Source organism: Magallana gigas, chromosome 5 (assembly GCF_963853765.1).
Source record: "Magallana gigas chromosome 5, xbMagGiga1.1, whole genome shotgun sequence".
In the NCBI taxonomy this organism is placed as follows: domain Eukaryota; kingdom Metazoa; phylum Mollusca; class Bivalvia; order Ostreida; family Ostreidae; genus Magallana; species Magallana gigas.
Genome location: NC_088857.1, coordinates 20,488,151 through 20,504,272, shown reverse-complemented (window position 1 = coordinate 20,504,272; position 16,122 = coordinate 20,488,151). Strand labels below are relative to the sequence as shown.

General features: G+C 32.1%; 1 protein-coding gene across 9 annotated transcripts; it reads right to left on the bottom strand.

The window, feature by feature from the left end:
• Positions 1-1,360: 1,360 nt before the first annotated feature.
• LOC105339272 (uncharacterized) lies at positions 1,361-13,138 on the bottom strand. 9 transcript variants are annotated; one of them, XM_066085624.1, is made up of 33 exons: positions 13,020-13,138; positions 12,057-12,117; positions 11,581-11,667; positions 10,582-10,635; positions 10,193-10,246; positions 9,975-10,031; positions 9,769-9,810; positions 9,534-9,584; positions 9,325-9,381; positions 9,144-9,185; positions 8,919-8,972; positions 8,697-8,753; positions 8,484-8,525; positions 8,264-8,314; positions 8,040-8,096; positions 7,363-7,404; positions 7,131-7,184; positions 6,915-6,971; positions 6,701-6,742; positions 6,296-6,346; positions 6,132-6,179; positions 5,949-6,002; positions 4,888-4,950; positions 4,638-4,688; positions 4,467-4,514; positions 4,293-4,346; positions 3,689-3,751; positions 3,418-3,480; positions 3,134-3,196; positions 2,745-2,813; positions 2,272-2,364; positions 2,068-2,169; positions 1,361-1,637 (listed from the first exon to the last, which is right to left on the bottom strand). In XM_066085624.1, exons 2-33 carry the CDS (start codon positions 12,105-12,107, stop codon positions 1,560-1,562), a joined length of 1,851 nt encoding a protein of 616 aa, XP_065941696.1. In that variant the 5' UTR covers positions 12,108-12,117; positions 13,020-13,138; the 3' UTR covers positions 1,361-1,559. The 9 variants fall into 9 exon arrangements, with proteins under 9 accessions (XP_065941696.1, XP_065941697.1, XP_065941698.1 ...); XM_066085625.1 differs by lacking the exon at positions 3,418-3,480; XM_066085626.1 differs by lacking the exons at positions 7,363-7,404; positions 8,040-8,096; positions 8,264-8,314.
• Positions 13,139-16,122: the final 2,984 nt, after the last annotated feature.

The following is a 16,122-nucleotide window of genomic DNA, read 5'->3' as shown; positions in this document are numbered from 1 at the left end:
AGTGTCTGTGTACTTGTCATCTCTACAATTTAGCTCTCACTGCTGGCTAGCAGTCATGTGAAAAAAGAGCGTAACGGTAATATATAAATACATACCGGGTAGTTTCTCCCCAACAAGCCTTATGTAGTAGCTCAATGTGGTAGCAGATGGCTACCGGGCACCTCTCGCAGGACCCCGGCAAAACTGCAAGACAGGTGGTTAGACGAGGCTCAATAGTAAGCTTTATTAGGCAACATACTTGGAGAAAGCAATTTCCAATTTCAAACTCAGCGTTAGTAACAGGAAACCATTTAATTAAGGCTGCTGTCTACAGTAACCAAGCTTCCAACTATAGGTACAGTTTTGATTGTTTTCAAAATGTTTAAGTTATTTAATTCATTTATATCGCGTAAAATAAACTTGCGTTCGCCACAATATAACGTGCAAAAAATTGATGCGATTTCTACGATTACTGTACTAATAAGACTGCTATTTCAATCGCACTGTGGTTCGTACGAACGTAGCATATTTGACATATAACAAGTTCGCATTGATACTATAATTGTGGTTGTAACGTTACTAGTATTTGATTAATATTGCTATTTTCCCATTACGACGATTCACGATTGAAATCGCAGTCTTGATCGTAGAGATCATATAGTATTGAAGTCAAATCTCACCAGATCTTAAGGACTGTCATAGCAATCGTGTTAATCGTAGAAAATTGTTGGACTGTCAAAAAATCTTTTACGATTAACACGATTGATTTTTACTGAGTAATTGTAATTATTCGTTATCATCTTATCAGATCGTACTTTGTCATAACCAAGCGCAACAAATCGCATATAATTGTAGCTCAAATCGTGATTTTCTTCCATCTTGATTGTAAAAAGAAACGCCACCATCGAGACCAGTCGCTAGAAAACATGGACAGGTAGCAACCGCGAGTACTGGGGAGGGGCATGCATCCCCTTTTAGTGCAAATGAGCTTCACTTTACATTCTACTTCCGCTAAGTTGGTTCGTCGTGACATAGATATCGCGATCATATATGATCTCGAACAAATAATTTAGAAATTTAAAGTGCAGGTGCATACTTGGCGGGAGAACAAGTGAAAGCTTGTTTGCTTTATAATGGAAATAATGCTGTCAATAGTCAGCGTGCTTGATGACCAAGACATAAGTCACCACATATTCATTTGGTATTGATGTTTTATCATCTACAATGTTGCATCTATCTATCTATCTATCTATCTATCTATTAATTTTTAGACCCCCCCCCTAAATCCGAGCATGACAAAAAATCTTTACCGTTAATATATTACAAAAACATATTGACTCATTGACTCAGCACAAGAATAAAATAAACAGAACACTTTTTAAGACTTTCGTAATCAAAATTTATATACATATACATTTTTACATTACAACTGTTGATATTATACATGAAATTATTTGTCGGATTGATTAAGATTTAACACGGTTTGAATTAAAGAACATAAGTTAATAATACATTGTAATGGCATTTCCTTCAGTAAGATAATGTATGAGTCTTTTCTGTAGAATACTAGTGCGTGTATTCTATTTAATCCCGAAGAACTTCTTTACGCGGTCCCTGAGGGTCCGGCGGCGCGGCTTTTCCTGGTCATTGGCCGTGTCCTGAAAAATTAGAAAAACACGACTGAACAAGACTCGTCTACTTTAGAATCTCATATTCATCATCAATTCAACGTGGTATGGGACCCTCCGTATTTTGGCATAATTAACCAAAAAAAATAAATTCTTATGTAATTTCATAAATAGTTTTTTTCCCAAAATTGTCATCTAACAACTTAACAATGGATTGGCAGGTTCACTACGAATCAGTAAGTCATGAGTTCTTAATTAGAGTTAAGATGAGTTAAATTTTTACCATTCCCCCAAAAAATTTAAATTAAATATTGAAAGATTAGAAAATTCTAAAACCGGTGAAATTATTTTAATTAAAATATATACTTTAATTCACATTTGTATCGACCGATTTCCCATACCACATTAAATCACTGAACCGGTTTACTTTCTCAAAGACACAGATATCAAGCATGCGCACCATTGATGAGATTACTGGATCGGGGAAGCAAGGAAGGCTTTCATCATCTTTGTTGACGGCAATGGGATTCTGGTTTCTGTTTGTACCTGGCTCACTCGCATGCTACGTAAATTGAAATGAAATATTTAATTAGTTACAACCAAGTTGCATGTATATTCGACCTTTAAAACCATTAAAAATTACAAATGATAATATAAGTTGTACCTCCGGGAAGATATTGAAGGAGTCAACTCCGAACAGGAAGAGCTTCCGTGGAACAAATTCGTCGTCCACATCCTGTTTTTCCAGTATGTGATCCTTTAAAACAGGTAACAGTGAAATGACTTTCATTTTTAAGTACACACAATGTATATGTTTATACAAGGGTATATAATTTATACCATTATAATTTATCTAAAGAGTAAGGAATCATTCTTTGAGTATTATGGGAACTTTATGATAGATTTGATTACCCTTCGACCGAAATTATCGCCTCATAATATTCAACGAATGATACCTTATTAAAGTGTACATATATTTTCATCAATTGTACGATTAAATATTAGAATATCAAAATATTCATCCGATTTTAATTATGCATTTTAAATATTAATTATTACTTTTAAACATGCAAACCTCGCTTGCACCCCAAAAATACGTCATTTGAATTGTCCTAGAAAAATGTAAATGTATCTTACCAACACTTTTTCATAGCCTAAAGTTCCGCTCTGGATGTGAGGTAATTGTTGTCTGTTTCTAATTTCTCTCTGTAAAAAGATAATAAATTCATTAGGTCTTTTTTCTAATTTAATATATACATTTTAGCGATTACGATTTTACAAATTTTTAGAGATTCATAACGGAAAATGTTGAGATTTTTGTTCTTTATTCTTTAACTGTGTATTGAAACCTGACAAGCTAGAGGGTGCATATTAAATCAGAAGTCTTGGGATTTTTTCATTTTGTTGTATAAACATCGTATGAATGCTATGGTATACATGAATAACAAGTTAGTTAAAAAATGTGCTGCACAAATATCTTGGGCTATAGAAATATATAGCAAAATAAAGTAACTATTTGAATTTACCATTATCTCCAACCAAATAACAGCCCTCGTTTTCTTTGCTTCGGCCATTCTCTTAAATCGCAACTGAAAAAAAAATTAACAACAAATTTGATTAAAATGTTAATCCTGAAAACATTTGTCTTAATTTTAACATCTAAAATGATCATCTTCATCCTAGAATTTGATAAATTTTTACCTGCCCCCCCCCCCAAAAAAAAATCATTGTGTTTTAATTGATTTACATGTATTTTCAGCGATAAATTCAATCTTCTACTCTTCTGTATGACATATTGTTGATTACTTACCATCACCTCCGTCAAAATATTGGCTCTTATTTTCTTCATTTTTTCTTTTTTCTCTACTCTTGTCTAAAAGAGGGGAAACTTTCATGATTTGAATGTTATCCATACACAAATGTTGGAACTGGGTAACTTAAAGATCTTTCTGAAAATTTTTGCCTGCCAATAGCAAAAAAAAAAAAAAAAAATCAACGTGTTTTGATTGATTCGGTTTTATTTTCAGGGATAAATTTACTAGTATTCTTCTCTTCTGTATGACATATTGTTGATTACTTACCATCATCTCCGTCAAAATATTGGCTCTTATTTTCTTCATTTTGTCTTTTTGCTCTACTCTTAACTGAAAGAGAGAAACATTCATGATTTGAATGTTATTCTTAAACAAATGTTTTAACTGGGTAACTTAAAGATCATGCTAAAACGTGCAAAGTACATTTATTATTACCATCAATTCTTACTGGATTTTTTTTTTTTTGCAAACACCATATTTCCAAAGTTAAAAACTTTTTTCCGAATTCTCTAATACTAGATCATAAAAATCTTTTTTTACCTTAATTTTAATTTCAAGAAAATAATTCTGCTTTTATATCTATTCTGATTAGGTTTGAATGTAATTTTTCAATGTACTTAAAGAATAAGCATGACCCTTTTTAAACAACTGTAAAATATCGATAAAATGTTGAACACTTTGCAAACAGAAATTTCATCGCCTAAAAGTAAAACATCTTTTAGTGACAACTTAATACACTGCATGTATTTTATAGTACAAAACTTTTAATACACAGACTTAGTATATAAAAGATGCGGTTGATTGATTGATTAATCTATTGATTGACGACTGACTGATCGATCGATTGATTACATATGTAGATGAAACTTACAACCAGTTCCTCGTGAACAGCAGCAAGGATGGTATTATGTTGACGAAGATTGTTCTGAAAATAAAAATACGACATTAAATGAAACACGGGTTGCATAATTATAGAATATTCTTACTGTATCATCATGTTCATTGCCAGACTTAAAAATCTGACCACCAACATATATAATCTTACCATCATCATCTTTGCCACAACCGGGTTTCTGCGTCTCATTGCATTTTTCTGTAAAGAAAAAACCCCCACACACACCATAAAACATTTAGTTGTGCATTTACGGAAAAAAAAACCGTGTTTGAATTTATTTTACTAAAAAAAAAACAAAACAGAAAGCAATTAAAGTCTTACCACCAAGTCCACGAAGATCTTGTGCAAAAGTATCTCTTTTCTTGTCTTTTTCTATGAAAAATACAATCAATATATAAGTGCCAATTAACTTCCAATTATAATATAACGTATTTTATATTTCCCGGTACGTTGCTCGCGCAGGTTACTAGTTAGAGGGGGTCGGGTCCATACTCTAATTGATAACAATTAAGTCAAGAAAATGTGCTGTATAAATATCTTGGGACAAAATATAGTTATTACTTGTATTTACCATCATCTCCATCCAAGTTACGTCCTTCGTTTTCTTTTCTTCGGCCATTCTCTTAAATACCATCTAAAAAAAATAAACATCGACATTTGATTTCAATATTAATCCTAGGATATTAAGGGTATTAATCCTAAAATGACAATTTTTCATCTGAAAATAGTAAATACAAATAATTGACTGTGCTTTTATTAATTCGATTTTATTTTCAGCGGTAAACTCTATCTTATTTAATGTTGAATATTAACCAATATCTCCGTCAAAATATTGACTCTTATTTTATTCATTTCTTTTTTTTTTCTTTACTCTTTGCTAAAAAAAATATTAATTAGAGGAACATTCATGATTTAAATGTGATCCGTACACAAATGAATGTCGAAACAGGGTAAATTAGAGATCATTCTGAAACGTTTAAATTCGTGGGGGTCAATTTTCGTGGATTGTGGGATTTTTGCTTATTCGTGGAGATTTCATTTCGTGGATTTGTCGGTTTTTAGTGTCAGTAAGATAACAAACTCTTTCAAAATTTGTTTTCGTCGATGATGTAAATTCGTGGGGGAGGGCTACTCGCGAATACCACGAAAATTGAACCACCACGAATTTTAATGATTCCACAGAACTTGTATAATTACTATCCATTCTTGCTGGACCTTCCTTTTCTGTTTTATTTTAAACAACAAATTTCCCATTATGTAAAACCTTTTCCTAATACTAGATAATAAAAAAACCTTCATACCTTAATTTTCCTTAAAAATTTATTTCAGGAAAACGCATTTTTCTTTTCAAACAATTGTAAAATATCGATAAAATATCGATTATAAGTAAAATATGGCCGATCATGTTTTTATTTGCAAAAATGTTCGATCGATATTTTATCGATATTTTACAATTCTTTCAGTGACGACCTAGTGAACAGCATGCATTGTATATCACAAACTTTCAAGACACAGACTTTATGTATGATACATGCGGTTGATTAATTGATTTATCTATTGAATGACGACTGATTGATCGATCGATTATTTGATTTGATTGATTTATTCATTACATAACTAATGAAAACTTACACTCAGTTCCTCGTGAACGGCAGCTAGTTTGGCATTCTGCTGACGGAGATCGTTCTGAAACAAAATACGGCATTAAATTAAACACTGGGTACATAATTATAGGATGATTCTTACTAAACTAAAGAGAACCATTGTGTTCATCGCCAAACTTACAAATCTGACCATCAACAAAAATAATCTTACCATCATCATCTTTGCCACGACCGGGTTTCTGCGTCTCATTATATTTTTCTGTAAAAAAAAAAAAACCCACACGCCCCATAAAGCATTTGGTTGTGCCTTTACGAAAAAAAAGTGTTTAAATTTAATTATTTTACTTCAAAACCAGAAAGCAATTCAAGTCTTACCACTAACTGCACGAAGATCTCGTGCAAAAGTGTCCCCTTTCTCGCCATTTTCTAAAACAAATAACCAATCAATATATCAGTGCCAATTAATTTACAATAATGATATAACTTGTATTATGTTTCCCAGTACGTTGCTTGCGCGGGTCTAATTTGAGGGGGATGGGGTTGGGTCCGTACCCCTAGTGAAAAATTCAAATTTACCAAGTTTACATAGTTAATTGACTATATAAAGAGGCCTAAGAACACCGCCCACCTCCCCAGCAAACAAAAATTATCCCTCAGACATCCGCCCCTCTCACACAGAAAACGGTTCTGGATTGCATCGAAAGTTGAATTAGGGCGAATGTCGTGCAGTCATTTACAACACTTAATAATACAATGTATATGTAATATCTCAATAATTACCTGTGTTTCCAGGAAAGTCAGCATCTTCATTTCATTATGTCTCTGAAAAAAAGGGGACAATTTAATAATTCTAAGTCTTCAAAATTGACACTAATTATTTACATGTTACCCATTGCCACATGTATTTCACACAATAACTTACTTCAATGATATAAGTAAGAAACGTTGAACATATATAAATAACTAGTTCAAAAGTCACAAGCGAATACCCTACCTCGATCTTTTCCACGGCTTCTTTGCATAAATTCTGGTCTCTTTGCGCAATGCTAGCCTAATTTTAATTAAACGAAACAGCTATACAAGTTTTACACAGGATGCTGTTAGATAATGCTTTACATCAATATTTGCTTGCTATTTACTTTTTATCTTATATCATCATGAGATATCAAGAGTTTCCCCATTTTTTAGCACGTTAAATTATCATATTTACCATCAATTCCTTATGGACTTTCTCCATTATTTCTTTCTGCCGTTTTTCGTGTATCTGTTTGATAGAATAAAAAAAGGTTTCTTTATAGAATGCATTGCTTTAATATTTGACAGTATCCCTAAAATCAGGACATGAATTTGCAGAAATGATCCATTTAATTTGTTCAACACTAGTTTTAGTGTATATTATTTGAATCCACACTAAATAATATATGTAAGATCTCAATAATTACCTGTGTTTTTAGGAAAGCCAGCAATTTAATTTCATTTAGTCTCTGAAAAAAGGGACAATTTAATAATTTTAAGCCTTCAAAATTGTCATTTATTTTAAACATGTTACCCATTGCCACAACATAAATTTCAGACATTAACTTACTTCAATGATATGCATGTAAGTAAGAAATGTTGAACATATGCAACACGATATATGTAAACCAATGCTCACTAGTGATATCCCTGCTCTAATGTGAATATGCAAAATAAGCAAAGTCGTAATTTAACAGGAAGTTGACGTCCGATTGGTACATAAATATTTCCCACGATATGGCATGCCTAAACAAATAGTGTGTTAACATTTCAAGCATCTGCAATAAATACTTGTCGAGAAATCTTCAACAAAAATTTGATCGAAAATTTTTACTAAAAATAACCAAAGTCGTCATTTAACAGGAAGTTGACTTCCGATTGGTACAAGATATATCCCATAATATAACATGTCTAAACAATTAGAGCGTTAAAATATCAAGCATCTGAAAATTGTTGCTGAGGAAAATTCGACAGAAATTTTTGCTACAGACAAACAGACAGAAGGACAGACAGTCACACAAGGGTAAAACAGTATGCCCCTTTCTTCTTCGGAGCGGGGGTATCAAATTACATGTAGTTCAAAAGTCACAAGCGAATACCATACCTCAATCTTTTCTACAGCTTCTCTGTATACATTCTGGTCTCTTTGCGCAAGGCTTGCCTTTAATTAAACGATACAGGTATACAAGTTTTACACAGAAAGCTGAATGCTGTTAGATAATACTTTTCAACAATACAATATTTGCTTGCTATTTACTATTTATATTATATTATCATGAGAGATCTAAATTTTCCCAATTTTTTGGCACTGTAAATTATCATATTTACCATCAATTCCTTATGCACTTTTTCCATTTCTTTCTGTCGCTTTTCGCGTTTCTGTTTGAGTGAATAAAACAAAAAGATTTCTTAAAAGGATGCATTGATTTAATATTTGATAGTATCCCTAATTTCAGGACATGGATTTTCAGAAATAATCTATTTAATTTGTTCAACGCTTAATGTATGAATCCACGCTACAAATAATATGAAAGATTTCAATAATTACCTGTGTTTCTATGAAGGCCAGCATCTTAATTTCATTTTGTCTCTGAAAAAATTGGGACAATTTAATAATTTTTATTCTTCAAAATTGAAATTTGTATTTAACATGTTACCCATTTCAGCATGAATTTCACACATTAACTAACTTTAATGATTTAAGTAGAAATGTTAAATATATATAAATAACTAGTTCAAAAGTCACAAGCGAATACCATACCTCAATCTTTGCTACGGCTTCCTTGTATAAATTCTGGTCTCTTTGTGCAAGCCTAGCCTTTTAATTAAACGATACAGGTATACAAGTTTTACACAGGATATTATTAGATAATACTTTTCATTCATTAATATTTGCTTGCTATTTACCTTTTATCGTATATATTCATGAGAGATCTAGATTTTCCCAATTTTTGGCAGGGTATATTACATGTATCATATTTACCATTAATTCCTTACGGACTTTCCCCATTATTTCTTTCTGTCGTTTTTCGTGTATCTGTTTGATAGAATAAAAAAAGGTTTCTTTAAAAAAATGCATTGATTTAATATTTGATAGTATCCCTCATTTCAGGACATGGAAATGATCTATTTAATTTGGTCAACGCTTAATCGAGTGTATATCATTTGAATCCACACTAAATAGTATATGTAAAACCTCAGAAATTACCTGTGTTTCTATGAAGGCCTGCATCTTAATTTCATTTAGTCTCTGAAAAAAGGGACAATTTAATAATTCTAAGCCTTCAAAACTGTCATTTGTTATCAACTTGTTACCAATTGCAACATTAATTCCACACATTAACTTACTTCAATGATTTAAGAAGGAAATGTTGAACATATATAAATACCTCGATCTTTGCTACGGCTTCTTTGCATAAATTCTGGTCTCTTGTTGCAAGCCTAGCCTTTTAATTAAACGATACAGGTATACAAGCTTTACACAGGATGCATTTTGGTTATACTTTTCATCATGTTAGCTTTCTATTTACTTTTTATCTTATATTATGATGAGAGATCTAGATTTTCCCAATTTTTTGGCACTGTAAATTATATTTACCATCAATTCCTTATGAACTTTCTCCATTTCTTTCTGTCGTTTTTCGTGTATCTGTTCGATAGAATAACAAAAAGGTTTCTTAATAGAATGCAATGATTAAATATTAGATAGTACCCTAATTTCAGGACATGCATGGATTTGAAGAAATAATCTATTTAATTTGTTCAACGCTATATCAAGTGTATATTATTTGAATCCACACTAAATAATATTTGTAAGATCTCAATAATACTACCTGTGTTTGTATGAAAGCCCGCATCTTAATTTCATTCAGTCTCTGAAAAAATGGGACAATTTAATAACTCCGAGTCTTCAAAATTGTCATTAATATTTACAATGTTACCCATTGCCTCCTGAATTTTACACATTAACTTACTTCAATGATTTAAGTAAAAAACTTCTACAAATAATTAGTTGAAAAGTCACAAGCAAATACCATACCTCGACCTTTGCTACGGCTTCCTTGTATGAATTCTGGTCCCTTGTTGCAAGGCTTGCCTTTTAATTAAACGATACAGGTTAATAATACAAGTTTTAAACAGGATACTGTTAGATAATACTTTTCATCAATATTTGCTTGCTATTTACTTTTTATCTTTTATTATCATGAGAAATCTAGATTTTCCCAATTTTTTGGCACTGTAAATTATCATATTTACCATCAATTCCTTATGGACTTTCTCCATTATTTCCTTCTGCTGTTTTTCCTGAATCTGTTTGATAGAAGAACAAAAATAGGTTTCATAAAAAAATACATTGTTTGATATTTGATAGCATCCCTTATTTCAGGATATGGATTTTCGAAATAATCTATGTAATCTGTTCAACGCTTAATCAAATGTATATTATATTTCAGACGTAATTTTCATGCCAGCATTGAGTCCACAATGAATATTATCCTTAAACAAAAAAATCAGCATTTTAACTCAATAGAAATACTAGTACAATGTACAACTTCATGTTCAGTAGGGATTTACATAAAAAAAATATACATTGTCCTAAATTAATTTAAGTGTCAGTAAATTTGTCTACCGGAACCCCTACATACCATGAACTTATGAGTTCCATCTTCCAACATCAACTTCTGATCCATGCCCTCAATCTAGGTGAGGATAGAAAACTTAAGAATGAAATTCAACATTGTGTCAAAGTAAATGTAGTGGCGAAAAGAACTTCACATTTTTAAACACGTATCAATAGTTTAAGCGATGCTTATCTTAAAAAGCGCTGCTAGAATCCCGTGTTGTTGCTTTGATGCAACATGCCTTCTTCCGTGCAAAAATAATAAAAGTTGGAAATAATATTATAGAGAACTGGGCGAGTTACTATGCAATATTCACATTCATTGTTTTGTGGAAACCGCGGGATAGCGTTGTTCTATTTTCTTTTTCTTTAAAGAATATGTGAGCTATTGTATAGGCGCAGATCCTGACATTTTTCGAGGGGGGGGGGGGGTGTTGGGAATATTTGCAGGCATGCTGGCATGAAGTACATCATCATCTCAAGTTTAAGTCACGGTCTTGAGTCCACGTAGGTTGGAGAAAAATATACATATTGGGCGTGATTTGCGATGTTGGAAATACATGTAGGCTTTGTATGAACGTTAACAAACTTTGAAAAAAAAATCTAATTTTTTCTTTAAAAAATAACATCAGTGTGTAAGTGTCAGTTAAAGGTTGCAAGATTTTTTCAGAGGAGGGAGGGGGGGGGGGGGGTTCTGGGAGTGGTCGCTTTGAGACCCCAAGTGTAATCAACGGGTCCTGGGGGCGAAACCTTCATAAGCTTCTAATTTTTTTCTAGATTTTTAAGAGTAAAAGGAGCCGTAAAATTAACCTCAATATTCCGTTATATTCTAACAATAAACAATTTTATTTCATAAATATGTTGTCTAATATACTACTACGTTGGGTGCAAGATTATCCGTCAAATCCTCAAAAAGACACAGGGAACTCCTTTTGATTTAAAAAAAATATATTGTTTCACACGCTCATTGTTTCCCTTAAAATCTTTTATCATTTATCAATCATAAATTTTGTTTAGAGCATACTTCGTTTTTCCTCTCCTCTTCCTCCTCCGCCGCCTGAACAGCCTCTGCCCAGCTATAATCAAATCTGAGGATGTCCAGTTTTTCATCCTAAGAATAGACGGTTCTTCTATTTATGAACATGTTTGATACTGTTTCAATCATACTACGTTTGTGTTCGTAATCAAGAAAAATGATTACTGTGGTTTCATTAATATTCAAGGGTATCAATTTTCACGGATAAAGTGAAAATCACATTTTCAAGGTTACGTAAATTCGTGGCCAATGACCCTATCAATACAAATTGTCAGTACTGCACTTCAATGAACATTTAATTTCATGGGTAAACTTAACAACGAAATCCACGAAAATTCGTATTCAACGAATATTGATGAAACCACAGTACAATTTCTTGTCGCGCATATCAAATAATCAAAGTGTTAAAAGTGCCAATATTTTCAGGAACACACTAATTGCTTTGTAACTTGTTTTTTACTCACCACGGTCCTGACTGGCTCGTCTCCAAAATCTAGTATGATGCTGTAATCCATTCTGTTTAATCTGCAAGACAGTACTGCCCTTAATGTTTAGATGATGCTAATTAAAATCAGATCAAAGCAAACTCGATCCGCTCATGCACATAGCAACTTTGTGTATAGATGCAATCATTGTGACGTCGAATCATTGACTTAACTATGACGTCACATGCATTGTGTACACGTACGAATTCAGAATTTTGGATACACAGCTATCTTTAGGCTATACGATATAGTGTTTTTTAAAGATAATCTTTATTCAATTAAATTCTATTTTAAGTTATTAGTTCGTGTATAAATATTATTTATTTGATTTATAAATGTAACATGTAACTGCTTATAATTCATATGAATTTTAGCAAATAAACAATACAATACAATACAATATACAATTTACAATGTACAGTGTCTATAATTATGCTGTAGATTTCAAAAGACAAGTACACTGTAATTAATTTGTTGTACAGTACGTCCGTTGCACGATAATCGTAAAACTTAAATACGGTTCTTACGAGCGTCGCACATTGCGAGTGGCAACCAGTCTCCAACCAGAATTGTTCGTGATACCTACGACTGGCACGTCAAACGTCCGTTTGTCTTACTTTGCACTTTCAATTTTTTTCTACACGATTTTTAACGCTACGTTCAGCCATGGGAGCCACACTGGCATATCCCGTTGCACACGCACGATCACCAAACACGTACGGCAAGTTGTGACAAAGGATTAAGCTAACCTAAGCTACTTACCTTGTACCTAACGACTTGACTAACATGTCAAGTAATATGATAAATAATATGTCTATTCGTGGCATGCATTGGTGTATATAATATAAAGGAAATTAAACTAACGGCGCTAGAATGTGAATGTGTTTCCAAAAATCAGAATTCATAAGAACAAATCTAAGAAAAAGAAAAAAAAATACTTACTCATTTACACTGCCTCTCCTTTGTTTGGTTGTAAGGGAAATATGAATGGTTTCGTCATCAATCGAATGACGTCATAATCCACCTCCTGTTTGATTGGTACCTGAAATACAAGTAATGTCAATCATACGAAAACTAGTTAGATTATGATAAGATTGGAACTTAGAATGTTCATTTTTTTATTGCTTTTAAGAAGGGAACTTAAAATGATCATTTCTTTTATTGGTGACTAATGTTACATGCCATTTTTATAAATATCAAGCCACAAAAAGAAATTAGAGCTAAAAGGTGGCATGGGAATTGAATATTTAAAAAAAAATATTTACAGTCTGAACTATTTTTTGATTATGATTTTAATACAGTATGAAGTTGAACACATGTAAAGATTATAAGAATTATATTAAGGTGGAATAACACACCTGGAAAAAGTCACTCAAATAAACAGAAAATATTTTTATAATGAAAGATATAATGATAAATAAACTGTACAAATGTCAAATAAGCGAAAAATTTGCAGTTTGGGGATAAAAAATGAATATCTAAAATAAGTATTCCAGTAAGTAACAATAAAAGCCCCTGCGAAATTCGAACCCGTGATGTACGGATCACAAGTCCGACACATTATCCACTCGGCTATGGAGTATGTTACATATGTCAGTCCATAAATTCCTTTTAATAAATCGAAATGTCGTTTCGATCAGCGGTCAGCCATTTTATGATGATGTGTTATTCCACCTTAAAATCAAAGCCTTGCTTTACTGGTGGCTTCAAATGCCAGAGTATAATGAAAACAAAAGCATAAGTTAGGATCGTTACAGAAAGTTGGACTAATCAAATTTAAATGCAAAAAGAAAAATATTAGTTATGCTATTTTTCCAAAACTGTGCATACAAACAGACATAAACCTGATGTTTCCTGTAAAAGTAAAAAAATAGTAGGGGTCATATGTCAATATTATGAGATATGGCATAAAGTAAGCAGGTTTTAGGCAAAAGTTGGAGTTAATCCTTTTTTTGACATCTATGTAATATAATCTAAATATGCCAAAATATGTCGATAGATATATTTGAAAAAATTCAAGTATGTTTTTCGAAACAACATGAAGATATCGTAAGCACAAACGACATTGTAACTGAAAGTTTGGTTTGCATTGAAAATAATGAAGCTAAAGTAACAGTACTCTAAAACTATTGAGATATGAAAAATGTTCATTTTCTTCTTGAAAACCTTCCACCACAATATACAGTCCCTTAGTAAACTCTCTAAAGATGTCATTTCCTTTTAACAATTGTATTCAATATAGTTTATTTTACGTTGTAAAATATGGTTATAAGAGAAGGCTTAATGTATATAATGCAAAGTTTTCAGACTAGAGGTTACCCAAAATGGTTACCCACCAAAAACAGAGGAACGAACCTGTCTAACGTCATATCAGTAATTTTCTGAAAGATTCCGTTGGTATATATAAAATCCTCTGAAAAGAAATCTGGATGTATAACAGGATAATACAACCAGAGGTACTGTGCGAAAAAGTTTACAGACATACGGTCGGACGGACGAACAGACGGACGGTTAGACGGACGACGGAAAACAGGTGATCAGAGAAACTCATTTGATCTTTGGTCTAGGTGAGCGAAAAAATGGTTGATGAAACGACTTCAACAAAGTAAGCAATCTACGAGGTTAAGTACACCAGGAGTTTATTTCATTAAGCTTAAAATCCGATGCACATTACAACTGAACAATTAAAAAGATTCGTTAAGCTTAAGTGCACCGTATTCATTTTCAACGATTTTCCAAAAACCGTTAACACGTTAACCTCTTTGTTAAAATAAAGATATATATTCCCCCCCCCCCCCCATCAACAAAAATATTCATATATTAAGAATAAAATTGCACCTATTCAAAAAGTATAATATAGTTATTATTGAAAAATAGGCATTATTGTTTCATTTTTGCAATGAAATATCTTTACGATGCTTGGTGGTCAACACAACCATTTTACCTTAAATTTAACTATCGAAGTTATACTATTTAAGTAATGAAAAATTTCAGTTATTTAAGCTTTAAAATGTATCTTTATAATATAAAGATACATTTTAAAGCTTAAATAACTGAAATTATAAATTACCATTACCCCATCCCTGCTTTATATATAGAGTTCTTCTTCTTGTGGAAGCCAATCAAGTCTAAAAAATGATCACAACTATCTTGCCCTGTTAATGTACTTTAATTTCATTATAAATGACGGAACAAAATACACATTATTTCCTATGTCGCTTTTAGCGCGAGATCTGATTGGTTAACTTTTCATATCACCTGCTGAAGCTGGGTTTAAATAAAATTGTGACGTCACAATGCACTTCTCGTTTACATCTTTCGTCAAAATAATGTAACGTTAATGAAGTAAATGAATCATTAATTTGTCAAAATCCCGATTTCTTAATATTTTAGCTATTAATGTGAATAAATGATATTCAGCACAGTTTCAATTCCTATAGTCTGTCCCAAGTTATTGCTTCCATCACTTTTTGATGATTTTTAATAAAAATACACATACCTGGGAAAGAAGTACAGTTGAAATCGATGAAATGGAAAATATCCAAGATATCTTTATTGACAAATTATCCCTTTTCACTCATAAAAGTTTACAGGAAGAAAAACAAATTTCTTACGTAGATTTATAATGGGAAATGTTTACATCTTTTCTCCATTCGGAAGTACTCGAGACACCTCGCGCAATTTTTCAACGTTATCATCCGGGCTTATTAATGGCTGATGCAATGCAAACTCCCCGTAGACTTTCTATTTTGTGATGTGTATTGAAACCTGAAGCGGTAAAAGGTGTTTTTCAAAACAGATAACCTGGACATTTTTCATATTAGTGGATGAACGTAGTTTGAGCACAAAGGTACGTATTACGTATTATCGAAATATCAGCGGAAAGTGGTGGAAGCAAAAACTCGGGACAGAATATAGTAATATTAATTTTTGGTTCTTTGTATTGAACTTATTACACTGGTAAAACAATATAAATTTAAAATTTAAATTTTTTTGTTTACATTTGCATCTAAATTGTATACTTAAGATCAATGCCTTTTATTTA

Coding starts and splice junctions, on each gene's coding strand:
- LOC105339272 (XM_066085624.1), bottom strand. CDS start 12,107: ATGGATTACAGCATCATACTAGATTTTGGAGACGAGCCAGTCAGGACC. Junction 7,405..8,039: donor AAGCTGTAGAAAAGATTGAG/GTATGGTATTCG, acceptor CCCTTTTTTCAG/AGACTAAATGAAATTAAATT. Junction 6,347..6,700: donor TGACTTTCCTGGAAACACAG/GTAATTATTGAG, acceptor TATTTGTTTTAG/AAAATGGCGAGAAAGGGGAC.